Source organism: Bubalus bubalis, chromosome 1 (genome assembly GCF_019923935.1).
Source record: "Bubalus bubalis isolate 160015118507 breed Murrah chromosome 1, NDDB_SH_1, whole genome shotgun sequence".
In the NCBI taxonomy this organism is placed as follows: domain Eukaryota; kingdom Metazoa; phylum Chordata; class Mammalia; order Artiodactyla; family Bovidae; genus Bubalus; species Bubalus bubalis.
The window spans coordinates 188,112,277-188,126,592 of NC_059157.1; the positions used below are offsets into that span (position 1 = coordinate 188,112,277).

At 47.3% G+C, this 14,316-nt stretch overlaps 1 protein-coding gene across 3 annotated transcripts; it reads right to left on the bottom strand.

The window, feature by feature from the left end:
- Positions 1–743: 743 nt before the first annotated feature.
- On the bottom strand, positions 744–13,665 carry U2AF1 (U2 small nuclear RNA auxiliary factor 1). 3 transcript variants are annotated; one of them, XM_045166556.1, is made up of 8 exons: positions 13,508–13,665; positions 9,674–9,761; positions 6,429–6,495; positions 3,156–3,205; positions 2,914–3,012; positions 2,279–2,412; positions 2,109–2,201; positions 744–1,021 (listed from the first exon to the last, which is right to left on the bottom strand). In XM_045166556.1, exons 1-8 carry the CDS (start codon positions 13,549–13,551, stop codon positions 883–885), a joined length of 714 nt encoding a protein of 237 aa, XP_045022491.1. In that variant the 5' UTR covers positions 13,552–13,665; the 3' UTR covers positions 744–882. The 3 variants fall into 3 exon arrangements, with proteins under 3 accessions (XP_045022491.1, XP_045022492.1, XP_045022493.1); XM_045166557.1 differs by lacking the exon at positions 6,429–6,495 and adding an exon at positions 7,312–7,378; XM_045166558.1 differs by lacking the exons at positions 9,674–9,761; positions 13,508–13,665 and adding an exon at positions 7,312–7,367.
- Between the last annotated feature and the right edge of the window lie 651 nt (positions 13,666–14,316).

Below are 14,316 nucleotides of genomic sequence, written 5' to 3' on the forward strand. Positions count from 1 at the left end.
CGAGCGGCATGCGGGTGGGTGTCTGGAGGACTGCTATGGGCAAGCACAGGGACGCAGTGTGCTGCCCTGAGATGACCACCCAGAGCCATGTTTTGGTTGGTCTTTGGGTTAAGACTTTCTCTTAAAAACTCTGTGCCCCTAGCCGAGGTGTGGCCATGGCAGGAACTTGGAACAAGTCCATGGTTGCAGCAAGTTACGCTGCCTTGCGTCATCAATGACAAAGGTGTGGGGAGGGGACACCAGACACGAAGGCTCTGCAGAGGTGGATGTGACGGCAGGGCTGTGCTCGTTACCCTGGTGGTCTTGCTACTGTCAGGTTGAGACAGGAAGGCAAGGGCCTGGGCAGGCACCTGTGTCACATGCCCCCACGTCTCAGGGACACAAGGTGGCTCTGGGAGCAACACTAGAAGTTCACAATATGAGATCCGACCCCTCCAAGGGCCACAGACTGCATCTTTTCCAAGGACTGGCTCTGTTCTAAGAGCCAGCACTGTTCGCAGCTTCTACCCCAGCCTACTAACAGCTTCAGAAGAGCTGGACCACTTGTTAACATGAAGGTAACAAGTAACAGGTCTGACTTTTTCTCCTAAGAATTTCCCCTTAACTGGGAGGTGTTTTATTTCATTCCCTAAGTTTAAAAATCTGTCATTTATACCCAGAGTGACTGGTGTAGTCACCTCAAGGACTCATGACGTGAAGGAAAAGACTTAAAGACTGCGCACAAGAAATAAGTCACACAAGAACACTGTATCACTACAAATTTTATTCAGAAACCCATCTTTGTTTTTTTTTGTTGTTTTTTAAAAAAAATTCCCATTATGAACTGGTTTGGTCAATCAACTACAACACTTTCTAGCAGACATACGGTAAAAATGGCATGGCTCAGAATCGCCCAGACCGCTCCCGGTCTCTCGACCGCCTCCTGTCGCGCTCCCGTCCTCCGCCACCGCCACCTCCGCCGCCGCGACCACGGTCTCGAGACCGAGAGCGACGCTCCCGGGAGCGGGACCGCGATCTATGCCTGCAACAGAGGACAAGAAACAAACCTTGGCACCCAAACCACAGCACGCAACCTAGCAGGGCAGTGACACCTAAACCCAGCGGCTCGTGGCACTGGGGACACTGATAAAGGAACAAACGCTGCCGACTGAGCCTCAGGTGACACTGCGCCACGTGCCCCGATTTCAGACATTAAAGCGCCTGGGGGTAAAAATGCGCACCTGGGGACCAAAGAGGAATGACACCTCCCCTTCTGTGGAGCCAACTCGCGTGGCCAGGGGAGCCATAACCCAGAATGGAAGGGGCACGCACACCATCCCACCTGAGCCAAGCCTCTCAGATGTTCTCAGCTCAGCAATGGGCCCACCAGCCCACTGGGGGGAAGGGAGAACAAGGTTCGTTCTCTCCTACACTTTTCTGCTGACAATAAAATGATCATCAATGAAGGATTTCCAAACACATGTTTAACAGGAGAGGGATGAGAAGCCCTCTGGGGCCAGAACACAATCTGAGCTGGAGAGTGGCTGTTATACTGACACCCTGGCCTTTTCTCCGCTTATGAGAGCAGCACCACCTGCAATTAAGCACCAGGACTGGCCATGTGGCTGTGCACGCCTGTCTCTGGTTCACAGGACAGTGCCCCCTCCCCGCCGCCCCCAACCAAAGACCTGCCCAAACCAAGAAAACCCAAGAAACCCCAATGGAAAACGGAAGTTCAGACATGGAGGGAACAGAATAATGTGCAAACAAATCTACTTTTAAGTGGTCACCCAGCCAATGGGTCCCTGTTAACAAGGTCTGATCTCTACCTGACAAGCAAGAAGACATGTGTGGAATGTCCCTCAGAGTGCCTTTTATATCTTACAGTGTGCACTACATTCCCAGTAGAGCCTTCTGAAGAGGAGGCCCCGGAGTAGTCACTACGTTCCCAGCAGAGCTTTTTGAAGAGGAGGCCCTGGGGCCGAGCCCGCCCAGGAGATTCACTACGTTCCCAGCAGAGCTTTTTGAAGAGCAGGCCCCGGGGCTAAGCCTGCCCAGGAGTATTCACTACGTTCCCAGAGGAGCGTTCTGAAGAGAAGGCCCCAGGGCTGAGCCTGCCCAGTACTCACTTCTTGCGCCGGCGCCCATACAGCTCCCGTCGCAGCTCCCGGGAGATGGGCTTCAGGTGCATGAAGTTGCAGAAGCCGCCCCGCGTGCACTCCCTGCAGAACAGAACGGTCATGCTGGGCACACAACCCCTCCTCCCCCGCCCGCTCCCCCCGGGCCGGCCTGCACCTACCCCATCTCGTACTGGCGGCAGCAGGCTTCTCTGAAGTCGGTCACGGGGGAGAGCTCGGCGTGGATCGGCTGGCCATTAAACCAGCGGTTGTTCAAGTCAATCACAGCCTTTTCCGCGTCTTCTTCACGGCGAAACTGAAAAGACAAAGCAGAACTGCTCACCACCCACACTTCAGTAACAAGTTATCTTCAATGATTGATTCAAATATGTATCACGTGCTCACACAGGTGGCATAATGCGAGAGAGCAATTTAAAACCTGGACCATCCTTTATTAACGATGACTTATTTTTACAACAGTCCAAGATCATGCCATGCATGCTGCCTTGGTTTTCAAATTCAACTGGTTAAAAGCACAAACGTCGTGATTTACACAGGCAAGAGAAGTTTAAAAAAAAAAGGAAAAAGAAACCAAACATATAATTCAGTTTCTTTTCCACAGTCCCACAACCACTAACCAACAGCCTAAGACACCCATCCTCCCGGGACCCACATGCCAGCTGCTGGACTGGAGCCGCACGCAGCCAACGAGGGCTGGCCAGGGCATTAAGGCTCCGGCCTGGTCTGAGCAGGGCTGCTCGCTAAGGTGAGGCAGGCACGCCTCACTCCTCGGCCCCAACTGCCGCCTCAGTCCTACCTTGACATACACGTTCCCCACGAGGTGGTCTCCGAGGTTGTCACAGACGTTCATCTCCTCCACCTCCCCATACTTCTCCTCCATTTCTGTGAAAACCTCCTAAGGGGAGAACAGGGGTTAGAGGATCACAATAAAGATGAAAAAGGAACAGAACTCATGAGTATGTATTCTTATTAATGGAGTCAAGTCCCAATCCCCATACAGGGGGTGAATGGGTCTACAGGGTTCAGTCACTAGCTCACCTCAAAGAACTCATCATAATGTTCCTGCATCTCGACATCGCTCACAGCGCCTGTGAACAACAGAGAGCTTGCTGGTTAGAGCCGGGAACTGTGACCGCCAGAGCTCTGTGCTTAAACTCAAAACTGCTATGTAACACACATCAGCTTATCTAGAGAGAAAACAGAGCTGCACTCTACTGGAGACTGAAGACAGTGCATCACACAGCCACTTGTTAAAGTTTGAAGTGTGGTGAGATTTTAAAAGCCCCTTATGACCCCCTCAGTTCTGGCTATTAAAATATTAAAATCAAGACAAGTTTTCATCAGCATCAAAGGGCCAACAATTTTCAGAAGCATGAGGAAAAGGTTGACTCTCAAAAGAAATTTTCAAATTGAAAATTCTCTTCCTTTTTAGATTTAAGATACAGGCCAAGTAATCACACTGACTTTCCCCTTTCCTTTCTTAGGTTAAAATGAAAGGTGGCAATCAGGCAGGGGAGATGATTAACATCTATGCTCCCTACTAGCTTCTTTTACCAATTATCAGCTACACAGAATGTTATTAATTCTTTCTGATGCAATTAAAACCCAAATGATGGAAAGTGAAGACTGAGAAGGACAATGACCAAGTTCAATCGCAGTAATCTGAGTGCCCTCTTTTGCATAAAGGGCAAGTTACAGGTTTTTGTTGAAGAAAGCTTTTCATCTTTATTCTTCGTAATTCACATGTACTAAGTGAACTCTTGTCCATTCTGTGGAAAGATTTAGCAAATTCACATCCCATCCTCATTACATTCTACCATTCAAACTCTGACACTCTCTGAATCTAAATTTGAGGAAGCAGAAAGCTGGAGTGTCAGTAAGCTGATATTCCCAACAGCCAGACCCGCAGCAGCTTCGAAGCAGGGACAGCCTGTTGCTAACAGCCACCTTCCAAAGGAATCCTCCGGGACTGGCGGCCTCCTCTGGGCCCCACCAAGGGCCCCAGGCTGTGGCCATGGGTTCTGTCCACAACGCCCTAGCTCTCTGAAAACTTCCCCTCTAAGGATAAAAACTGGCTTCCATCTTGATTCTGGCAGTGATTTAAGTTCCCTTTCCAGTCATTTGGGGGGTGTGGGGGGGTGGTGTGTGTCCCTGCATTGTGGTTGTTTCTGAACTTGCAGGAACCCCGCTCGCTTTACAACAGAGCGCTCAGTGAACAAGTGCGGTGACGCCACTCCGGACAGCTTGTCTTGATTTAAAAGTTACAGTGAGTGTATCTCCTTCCCTGAGTAGAAACCAAAGTCTGAACAACAGAAAAGCCAGTCAAGAGAAGCCCATTCCAAAGGGCAGGTTTTAATGTTTAAAATTAATATCCTTCTCCACATTAGGAAAATGAGAAGACAGAAAATATTCACACACTCAAAGTCTTAGCAATACCGAGAATCACATTTTGGTGGCCATTAAACTGTTGGCTGTATTTGTGGGATTGGTATCTCTATTCTGTTACTACATAAACAGAATACTGTATTTTAATAACTTATATAAAGTTCATGTTTTAAAATGCTTCCTAGTGGACATATTTTATCTCCTATACTCTGGTTAAAAATTTTTGAGTCAATCAAAATGACCTGAAAGGCAGAGGTGAGTGATTAAAAAAGCTACTCAACTAAAGTATTAACACGACTCAGTATATTTTAAATACAACTTACAAGTACCCAGTTTTCTTAAAGAAACATTCTTAAACTGGGATTCATATTTAAGTTTAATCCAAGCATAGAACGTTTACTTTTCTGCAGATACAAGGTTAAATTAAAAAAGAGCCAGTAGTGATGAACCTAGTAGCTAAACTATAGAAGCAGAATTGCATTTAATTTGTATTCATACAATCTGGACTCCAGAATTGTAGCATTTAGTACAGCTAAACTTTTATTTTGTAGCATGTGCAAAACAAGAGTCCTGTGAATCACAAATATACACACAGAGAACTAATACAACATCCTTCTGTCAATAAAGCATGCACATCCCCCTGAAAACAAACAGGGCAAAGAGCGATCCACTGTCGTTCCTCAGTCCCCTACTTCTCATTCACTTCTACCCCAGGGTAGGGCTGTCAGAAAATGACTTAACCATCCAAACAGGAACACTTTCTTTCACCCATTGATCTTGTTTCTTTAAAAAAACAATACACCAAGGGCTACCAAGTCCTGCTACCATAGATTCAAGGAAAGAAATTCTCTTTAAAGGTCAGTATTAGCATCGAAAAACATTGTGTCTTGGCAGGAAAAGCGCACCAGCCCGGTCCCCCTGGACGCAGGTGCCACGCGCCACAGCACAGAACCGGGAGCCTCCCAGTCTGGCCCAGCTCAGGGAGGTGGCGGCTGCCAGCACCGTTGCGCCCACCGCAGGTCACCCTACAACTGAGGGGCTCTGGGCCAAGGTGTCTGATCCAGGCATGTGGCCACCAAAGGTACTTTGTGGTGTTATTCTGTGATCTGTTCTTTTTTTTAAACAGCTTTAAAACGAACTGGTGAATGAGAAGCACCTACGCTTTGGTCTGGACCCTGATTTTAACATGAGTCCAGGATGTTCGTTTCAGCTTATCCTCAAATGACTAACATTTACTCTGGAGTTCAACACTTATTATTTCTACTGTTCCCTAAAAACTACCCATCAATACCACAACCGTGACTTGACTTTAGCACTCCCCGGTACATAAAGGAGTGATGTCCACTGAATGCCCACTCCAGAGCTATTCCCTGCCACGTATCCTTTATTTCCCCAATGCAGGAGACACCTATGTAAAATATCTGATGAAAACAGAGTCCGCACAGGACTGATGTTGAAGGTCAGTGCAACCGGGAGGGCCCTACTGGGGTCATGTTCAGAACAATGCTCTCACAGTGAAAAGCATGATCTCCAAATGGAGTTTAACGGAAAAAAACTCTAGTAAGAAATAATATCTGAATAAATTATTTCAGAACTATTTTTTTTAAAGTTAGAGCGACTTTCACTTTAAGCGGAAAAAACGTGAGCCCACATTTAAGCTGACACACATCCTCGCGGATGACGGCCACAGTCCCAGAGGAGCAGCAGCTCCATGCTCTTGGGAAGGGCCCCCTCTCTAGGCTCTCGCTGCTAAGTGGGCAGAAGTTAAACCTCCAGCAGAGGTTTCCACGGGCTCAGGGGGACACAGGCTCTGACACCTCCAGTGGAAGGCGGTCCTCGACACTACAGCGGCAGACCAGGTGCAGTCGACACTGAGCTCTGACACGCAAGCCCAGGGAACCAGGGAAGGAACTTGTATGAACTTACAGCGCAAACCGTCAGCAGACTGGGAAGAGTTTTGAGGGTTACGGTAAATGTTCAAGAGGGCAATGGTCTGAAATACAAAACGCAACAACTTTATATTATGGAAAATTAAATGTAAACACTTAACCGGTTTCCTGTGGCGATCGCTTCAGTCAAGACTCAGTGCTGAAAAAAGAGCAAGTTATTTTCTTTTGAAGCAGTGATGTTTTCTCTCAGCTGATGGCTGTCCTGGAGCGCCCTAACACTTTAGTGTAACAGAGATCCCATGATATGCTAGTATTGTATTCCTGTCACAGACTAGAAGAATTCACCATTTCAAAGTTCCAATCCAGTTAAGAATGCAGACAAGTCGGCAGGCTACCACCAAAACCATTCTTGTAACAGGAAACTTAATGAACAACTGAGAAAGAAGCGTGCCTGATAAATGGACTAGAGAAATACAATAATTACATATCATGAAATCTCCACTCCCTAGAGGAAAAATCGTAATGGTGAAATAAAACCCACACTTACTGGGCAACTTACCTTATTGATTCCTACATATTCCTAAGGTTTTTGATTTCACAGAAAGAACTTAATAATTGCCAGGGGTTCAGCCACTGGGAAGACCAATAACTGGCTGGTGATGTTCAGCTGTCACAGGGCCGGACCCCTCTCGCTAACAAACATCCAGGGCGGGAGAGGCCTGGCCAGCGACCTCCTCGGCCAGCCTGCTGACCTCAGCCAAGTATCAAGTTCTTACTGTGAATGCCAAGGACCTCCAGCACCGTGTCCTGTTTGCAACAGCTCTATGTCAGCAGCTCAGAAGCCAACATGGTTTGTCTCAATTAAGAGTGGGCTCTTTAACACCATTGTCTTAAAAAACTTCTCCAACTGTGGGACTTACAGTGTGAGCCGTCAGCCGTCTGTGCACTGTTTTGGGGATTACGATAGATGTTTTGAATCAAGATGGTCTGCGGGGAAAAAAAAATAAAAAGGGGAATTCTACTGGCTGCTGTGCATATATTAGACAATTGCAAAGAGACAACTTGTTTGCAAATGGCTCAACGCCTGCTGTTTGTTTGCTTCCTGCGAATCAGACACTTGTCTTCTGAGAGTACACCCAAACCATCATATTATGAAAACAGAGTTTGAGCAGTGACTTAGGTCAAGTGACTTAGGTCAAGTCAGCCAGCAACCAAGAAGAAATCATTATTTTGAGTAGGCCCATGTTATTGAAGTGTTTTAATGCAATAGAACACTAACATTTTTTATGCTTCAAGCTAGCAGACACTATGATGTCAAAAAAATCATGTTATAATCATATTCCCCATATGAAATTGTGTTTTTAAAACCAAATGTGTAACTCAAGCATATGCAGTCCATCAAGCTCTCTTGATCTCGTAGGAAACAGGCACACGAATGGGTTTCCTAACTCTCAGAGGCATCTAGCACATTTACATTTTCTTGGTGGGATCTCTGTTTACATAATACAATAGCTTAAAACATTTGCTCTTTTTCGATCCTTCTTTTAAGGGAAAAAAATCCTTTTAGCCCTTGTGCTTTAAACTGGATCAGGTAGACTTGAAACCTTACATTGTACCGTTCTTCTTAAAATCAAGTTGTCTGAAAAAACAAACCATGTTTAAGTTAGTAGGCTAGCACATTACATGAATCTTAATGTCCACATCACCGTAAGAAGCTTAAAAAGAAACCCACACTGACATTGTTAGAGATTTACAAGCTGAACCAAGAAATCGCATAATTTACAAAAATAAATATTCAGTCTCGACATGTATCCAAAGCAGTTTTTTAACTGGTTGTATAAAACTGGCCTGTTCCACTTGTAGCTGAGTGTTCAAGGGGAGTGGTTGTGAGAGAGCCCCCTAGTCAAAGGTCTGCTCTGGGAAACCCACTGGGGAGAATGACCACCAGCCACACAGCACAGCCTCGTCCTCTGGCCTGGCCTCTCCCTCACGTCACTGATAGCCCATCTCAGGCCTGGGCTGTTCCCCAAAGCCAACCACATTAGGTTTTTAACTAAAACCACCTGAGTGTGACAAGTCTGATGGACAGCTATACGGAGCCCAACTCTCCAACAGGAAATTCCTGTTAGATCTCAGCCAGGTCATCTGGCAGTGACCGTTTAATAAAACGACACTTAAAGGGAGTAACGCAGTTCCATTAAAATCAGAGGAGGTCAGGATTACCTGAAACCAACCAAATGAATCAAAACAAGATGTTCAAGTTAACACATACAGCTGACTCCCACCAAACTTTATGGACTCATGGCCACTGGCCTAGTGGGGGAGACTTAGTTCACAAATGGAAGCACTTAAAGAAAAAATATTACAGAAAATGTAAAGCAAATCCTCCAATATTCTGAATTTCAAAAGAGACATGCTCAAAGCAATTAAATTAGAAAATACTGTCTTTTTCTTACACCACCTGGCTGGCTTTCGTAAACATTATATCCACTGGTGCCAAGGCTGCACGTTTAGACTTCACGGGCCATCTGAAGGAGCTCAAGAAAGACTGAAGTCTAGATCTTTTTCAAATTCCAAATGTTCAGGTGAACATGGGCAGAAGGTTTCTGTTCCTCTCAGAGGTGCCATCTCCCTTAAATTCACCGGATCACTTGAAGGGTGTAAACCCCTGCCTTTTCTTCAATTAGCCGAACTTCCAACAGAGCTAAGCCCAATCTCTCAAATAACCGGCATCTCTCAATTAACTGAACAGACTGGCCATTAACCTGAAGGGAAGCGCCCACCTTCTAAGGTTAAATTTCATTTTTCATGTTTCTATAACATGATACAACTGGCTGTGTCCTTGGCTGGGGTCTTCAGGGGACATGCCCAGTAGAACTGGAGAACCCCCGGGGGCAGAGCACGGCAGGCTCCTTTTGGGTCCCACCCACCTCTACATCTACCAGCCTGGAGAAGAGGCGAGGTCAGCACTGGCCTGGCTGCGCCTCCCGACCCATGTCAATTAGAGGCAGGGAGGGTGGTAAGGCAGTGAAACCCAGTCACAGCCAACAAGTTTCTCTAATGATAAAAACGGAATGGTGCTCTCAGGCCTCCTGCTGGGGTGGTTCACCTGCCTCACTCTCATTTAAACAAAACACATTTATGAACACAAATAGAAAAATAAAACTAGAAGGAAAAAAAACCCTGCTTATTAACACATGGAAATTACCAACTGCTTATGTAAAGTACATGAAGTCTTGATAATTTACATGAAAACGAAAAAAAAAGGAAAAACAAACAAACCTGGCTAAAGGTCGGTTTATTGTGCAACCGAGAGCATCTGTCTCCATGACGACATGCTCCAATTTTGAAATAAAATGAACAGTTGACTCTGTAAGGGAAAACGAGAACTGATTATTGTGCTGGAAAGACATCAAATAGATGGAAATACGTCATCAACACGACAAATGCCACCACACTACTTTTCTTTTATTTCACAAAGACCTACGCACATTGTTTTTCTTGGTAATAGGTACTTTGAAGGCAATGGCAACCCACTCCAGTACTCTTGCCTGGAAAATCCCATGGATGGAGGAGCCTGGTGGGCTGCAGTCCATGGGGGGTCACTAAGAGTCAGCCCGACTGAGCGACTTCACTTTCACTTTTCACTTTCATGCATTGGAGAAGGAACTGGCAACCCACTCCAGTGTTCTTGCCTGGAGAATCCCAGGGACCGGGGAGCCTGGTGGGCTGCAGTCTATGGGGTCGCACAGAGTCAGACACGACTGAAGTGACTTAGTAGCAGCAGCCCACCTGATCAGTTGTGCCCAGCTCTTTGTGATCCCATGGATGGTAGCCTACCACACTCCTGTCCATGGGATTCTCCAGGCAAGAATGCTGGAGGGGGCTGCCATGCCCTCCTCCAGAAGAGCTTCCTGACCCAGGGAACAAACCCCGCGTCTCCTGCATGCAGGCAGATTCTTTACCACTGCCGTACCCTGGCAAGCTCTGGTTTATTTAGCTTCAATTTGCCCCTCTTCAAACATGGCACTCTATTCTAACCTGATTTCCTCCTCATTCAAATCCCCTTCAAGTACGGTTGATCCTTGAGCAACTTCTATTCAGATTTTTCAGTTATTAAATCCTGCAGGACTACAGGACCCATGGTTGGATGAATCACAGGATTCAGAACAGCAGACATGAAGGGCTGACTGGAGGTTAAATGAACTGGGACTGGATTACTGACTGTGCAGAGGGCTGGCATCCCAACCTCCATGTGGTTCAAAGGTTCAATTATATTCAATACTTCTCTGCTCCACTGTTCTCTCTTAAACTGAATGTAAGTCAGTCTAAAACTATATTTAACTCAAAACCTAGCTGCTCCTTTTCCTTCCATGATGAACTCCTCTCTTGAGGACATCAGCAGTCTGGTGAGGGGTCAGGATCTTGACTCTGCTACTAGTTGCTTGGGTTTGGGCCTGTCACCCCCACCTGTCCGGGTCTCTGTAAACTGAGGAAAATGCCAACCTTGGCACTGTTCCAAGAACCAGGATCAAGTATACTACGTGCTCATCACACGCAGTCACTATCATCCAAATAAATACAAAGTCCAGGTTCCCCTACCCAAGACACCAGACCAACAGAATACTTCCAAAAAGAGGTCTGAAGTAAACAATCCTCCCCAGTTTCAATACACTGAGAATAAGCTATTGGGGCGCCCACTCCGCCTGTAAGAACTACAGAAGGTCGTCTCTCAATATGCTCCAGTACTTGGACGATGCAGATAAAATCAAAACTAGCAATCGAGCCAGCACGACAGCAGCGCATGGTGGCCGAGCAGATCTTCGATGAGTTACACAACCTTACTAGATGTGTCCCAGTAACATTCAGACTTGCAGAGGTGGGAAAGTTGCCCTGTAGATTCAATTATTTTAGCAAGGGCCATTCACAGTTGCCAACTCGGGAGACCTGGGTTCGATCCCTGGGCTGGGAAGATCACCTGGAGAAAGGAAAGGCTACCCACTCTTGGACACGACTGAGCGACTTTCACAGTCACAGTTAAGATTAAAGGGCCTCAGTGAAATTTGATGGCCCATGAAATCAACCAGCCATTTATTTATTATCAGGTAGCAATAAAAATGGAAAAGTCTAAATTTATGAGGAGAGAAAAATGATCACTACATACACGAGTATGTCATGTTACATCTTCAGACAGTCACTTGAAAATAGTTTAAGACCGTCTCAGAATGGACAAAACCTCTGTTTCAACCATTAACACCCAACTATTCCATATAATTAAAACAATCCTTGCTGCTGTACTATCAGAAATGACTCCCATTTCACAATGGCCAGTTAATCACTGAATTTAATCTATTAGTCAAAACTTTTCTAGTAGGCTCATTGGACTACAGCAATAAAATGAAAAGATGTTAAAGAAAAGATGCAGTGTACTATTTGAGAGAAGATATTAGAAAGGCTAATCCATTCTTACATTTAGAAAATGTCTAAAACCTCAAATGTGTAATTAGCTAAATATTTTTAATTGCTAGGTGTACATTTTACTTTCAGTTCAAATTAATAAAAAAAAAGTTAGCAGGAATCATTTTTCAGCTGAAAATTTTGAGCTGTTTTCTGGAAATTAAAACTCCACAAATCTCCCTGAAACGAGAAGCCTAGATTAAATATTCAGGTTTCCTAAATTACAGCTGTGACTTTGATAATATATAACAGAGGACGTGGGGTTGTTTATGGCAGGAATGTAAGAGTGTCAGAGTAACAGTGAGGACACCACCTTATGCAGCTTTTTACAGGAATGAGGCAAAGAAAAACTCCAGGAGACATAAGTCACGGCCCACACTGATAGAAGCTCATGAGTAAAATCGACGATGCATGCTCTTCGGCAAACTTGAGAAGCCTCTTTGTCCAGCAGAGCTGGCCGATCCGTTCAAGATCCTGTTTCCCAAGCTGCTGCCTCTGGGGCCACAGCATTCAGGGCACATCTCTTTTCCACAGCACTTAATGCGTTTCAGTTCATTTTAATTCAGTTATCCTTTGCAGGACAAGCACCCCCTTGCTCCTTGAGAACAAGATCCAAATTTTACCATCTCTGAGTCCCCAGACACTGGCCTTGAGCTGACACCCAGTAAGTGTTTCTGGAATGAATATGACTGATGACTGTCTTGTGAGTTTTGCTAGGAAAAAATATAACCCCCTCTTCCAAACAACACAGGAGATTCTAGAATGTGTAAAAGAAGACATTTTACAAGATACACTGCATCCTGGAAAACAGAAACAATTTAAAGTTTTTCATAAAGTTTTTGATAAAGTCAAAACATTAGCTATGGCAAACTTATGAGTTTGCTGTTAAAAACATATTCACATAAACCGTGTACAGCTCTGAAGAACACCAAGATGCTAACCATTTATTCGAAGAATACATCCAGCTCAATCTTAAGGTTTTCAAAGAACTGTCCTCCCAAATTAACACCTGGCAAAGCCAAAATTATATGTTTTTACTCTCAACCTAACAACTGACTACGGAAGGTATGCAACCTAAAAAAATCACCCATCTTATTCTTATATTGGAATTGCACCTGAAAGTATTTTAAAAGCAGACTGTCTTTCACGGTTAGTTAACTCGTCATCTCCAAAATACTGTTTCACAACAAATGTCCTTATGGTCAGTTCCATGATCGCTTAACTCACACAACAAGCTTGTTAAGCATCTAAAACCCTAACACGAACCTCAGTTATCTAACGATTTAACGCGGGCGAGTCTATACTACAGATTGCCCGACTCGACATTAAAAGATCAAACTTGGGAGAATCGTTAACGTTGACAACTTTAGCACAACTCGAGTCTGCTTCCGAGAGCCCGGGGCACGGGTCGCCTGTAGGTGGGCCGCCGAGGAACCCCCGGCAAGAGAGGCCGCTCTGCCCAAGCGGAAGCCCGGCGCCTGCCCGGCCCATCGCCCGCCTGTCCGGGCGCACGCGGCAGCGCGCGGCTTCCGAGGCCGGAAGGGCAGCCCGCCCCTCCCCCCGCCGGGCCTCCCGCCGCCGCCCGGGCCCCGCCGCCGAGCTCCTCCGCGCGCCACCAGCCTCTCTAGCCCGGAACCCCTGCGGCCGGTTCTCACTTACTTGTCTTTCTCGGTGCCGAAGATGGAGGCCAAATACTCCGCCATTTCCCACCCGCCGCCGCCGCCGCCGACACTGCTGCCGACGCCGACGACCCCGCCCGACGCCCGCCGGAGACGTCACCCGGACGCGACGACGCTCGTTCCGCCTCACCAGCGTGGCGGCACTGCCCAATCAGGAGAGGCGCTGTCTGCGCATGGGCGGGGCTTGGTGCGCGCGGGAGGCGCTGCCCTGGCGGTCGCGGAGCCCGCGCGCCGCCCGCCAGCGCCACCTCCAGGCTCTCGTTAGGTTCTCCGGGCCGGCGCCCGCGCTTCTCGCGCCCCGGGCTGGGGCCCGGCGACCTCCACCGGCTTTTCCCAGTGCCCAGAGAAGCCAAGCACTCAAAGTGCGGCTGCAGAAGAGGCAGCGGCCGACGGGCTTTTCCACGCAGTCCCTGGGGCCGGGCCCTGAGCGCGCCAGTCCCGCGTTGGGGGTTCCGCGGGCTCTAAGCGGGGCGAGACCCCCACCTCCACGCACTTTCCCTGGGGGATCCCCACCGGACCGTTCTTCCGGGAAGACGCCTTCTTCAGCTTCCTCGTATTCGGGGAGCAGAGTCGGAGCTCCCCGGCTCCCCGGTCCGGAGGTGTGCCGCCTGGGCCTGGCCCCTGGAAAGCCCGGCGGGTTTGGAGAGGCTCCGACGCTGGGAAGGCGGAGCGCAGGTCTTCGGGCCGGGCTTACTGGCCCGCAACACCGAGCGGTGCGAGGAGGGTGAGGAGTGTCGGTCTTGGGACAGGTTTAGGGACGTCCAGCAATGCCCGGCACAGAAATCCTGA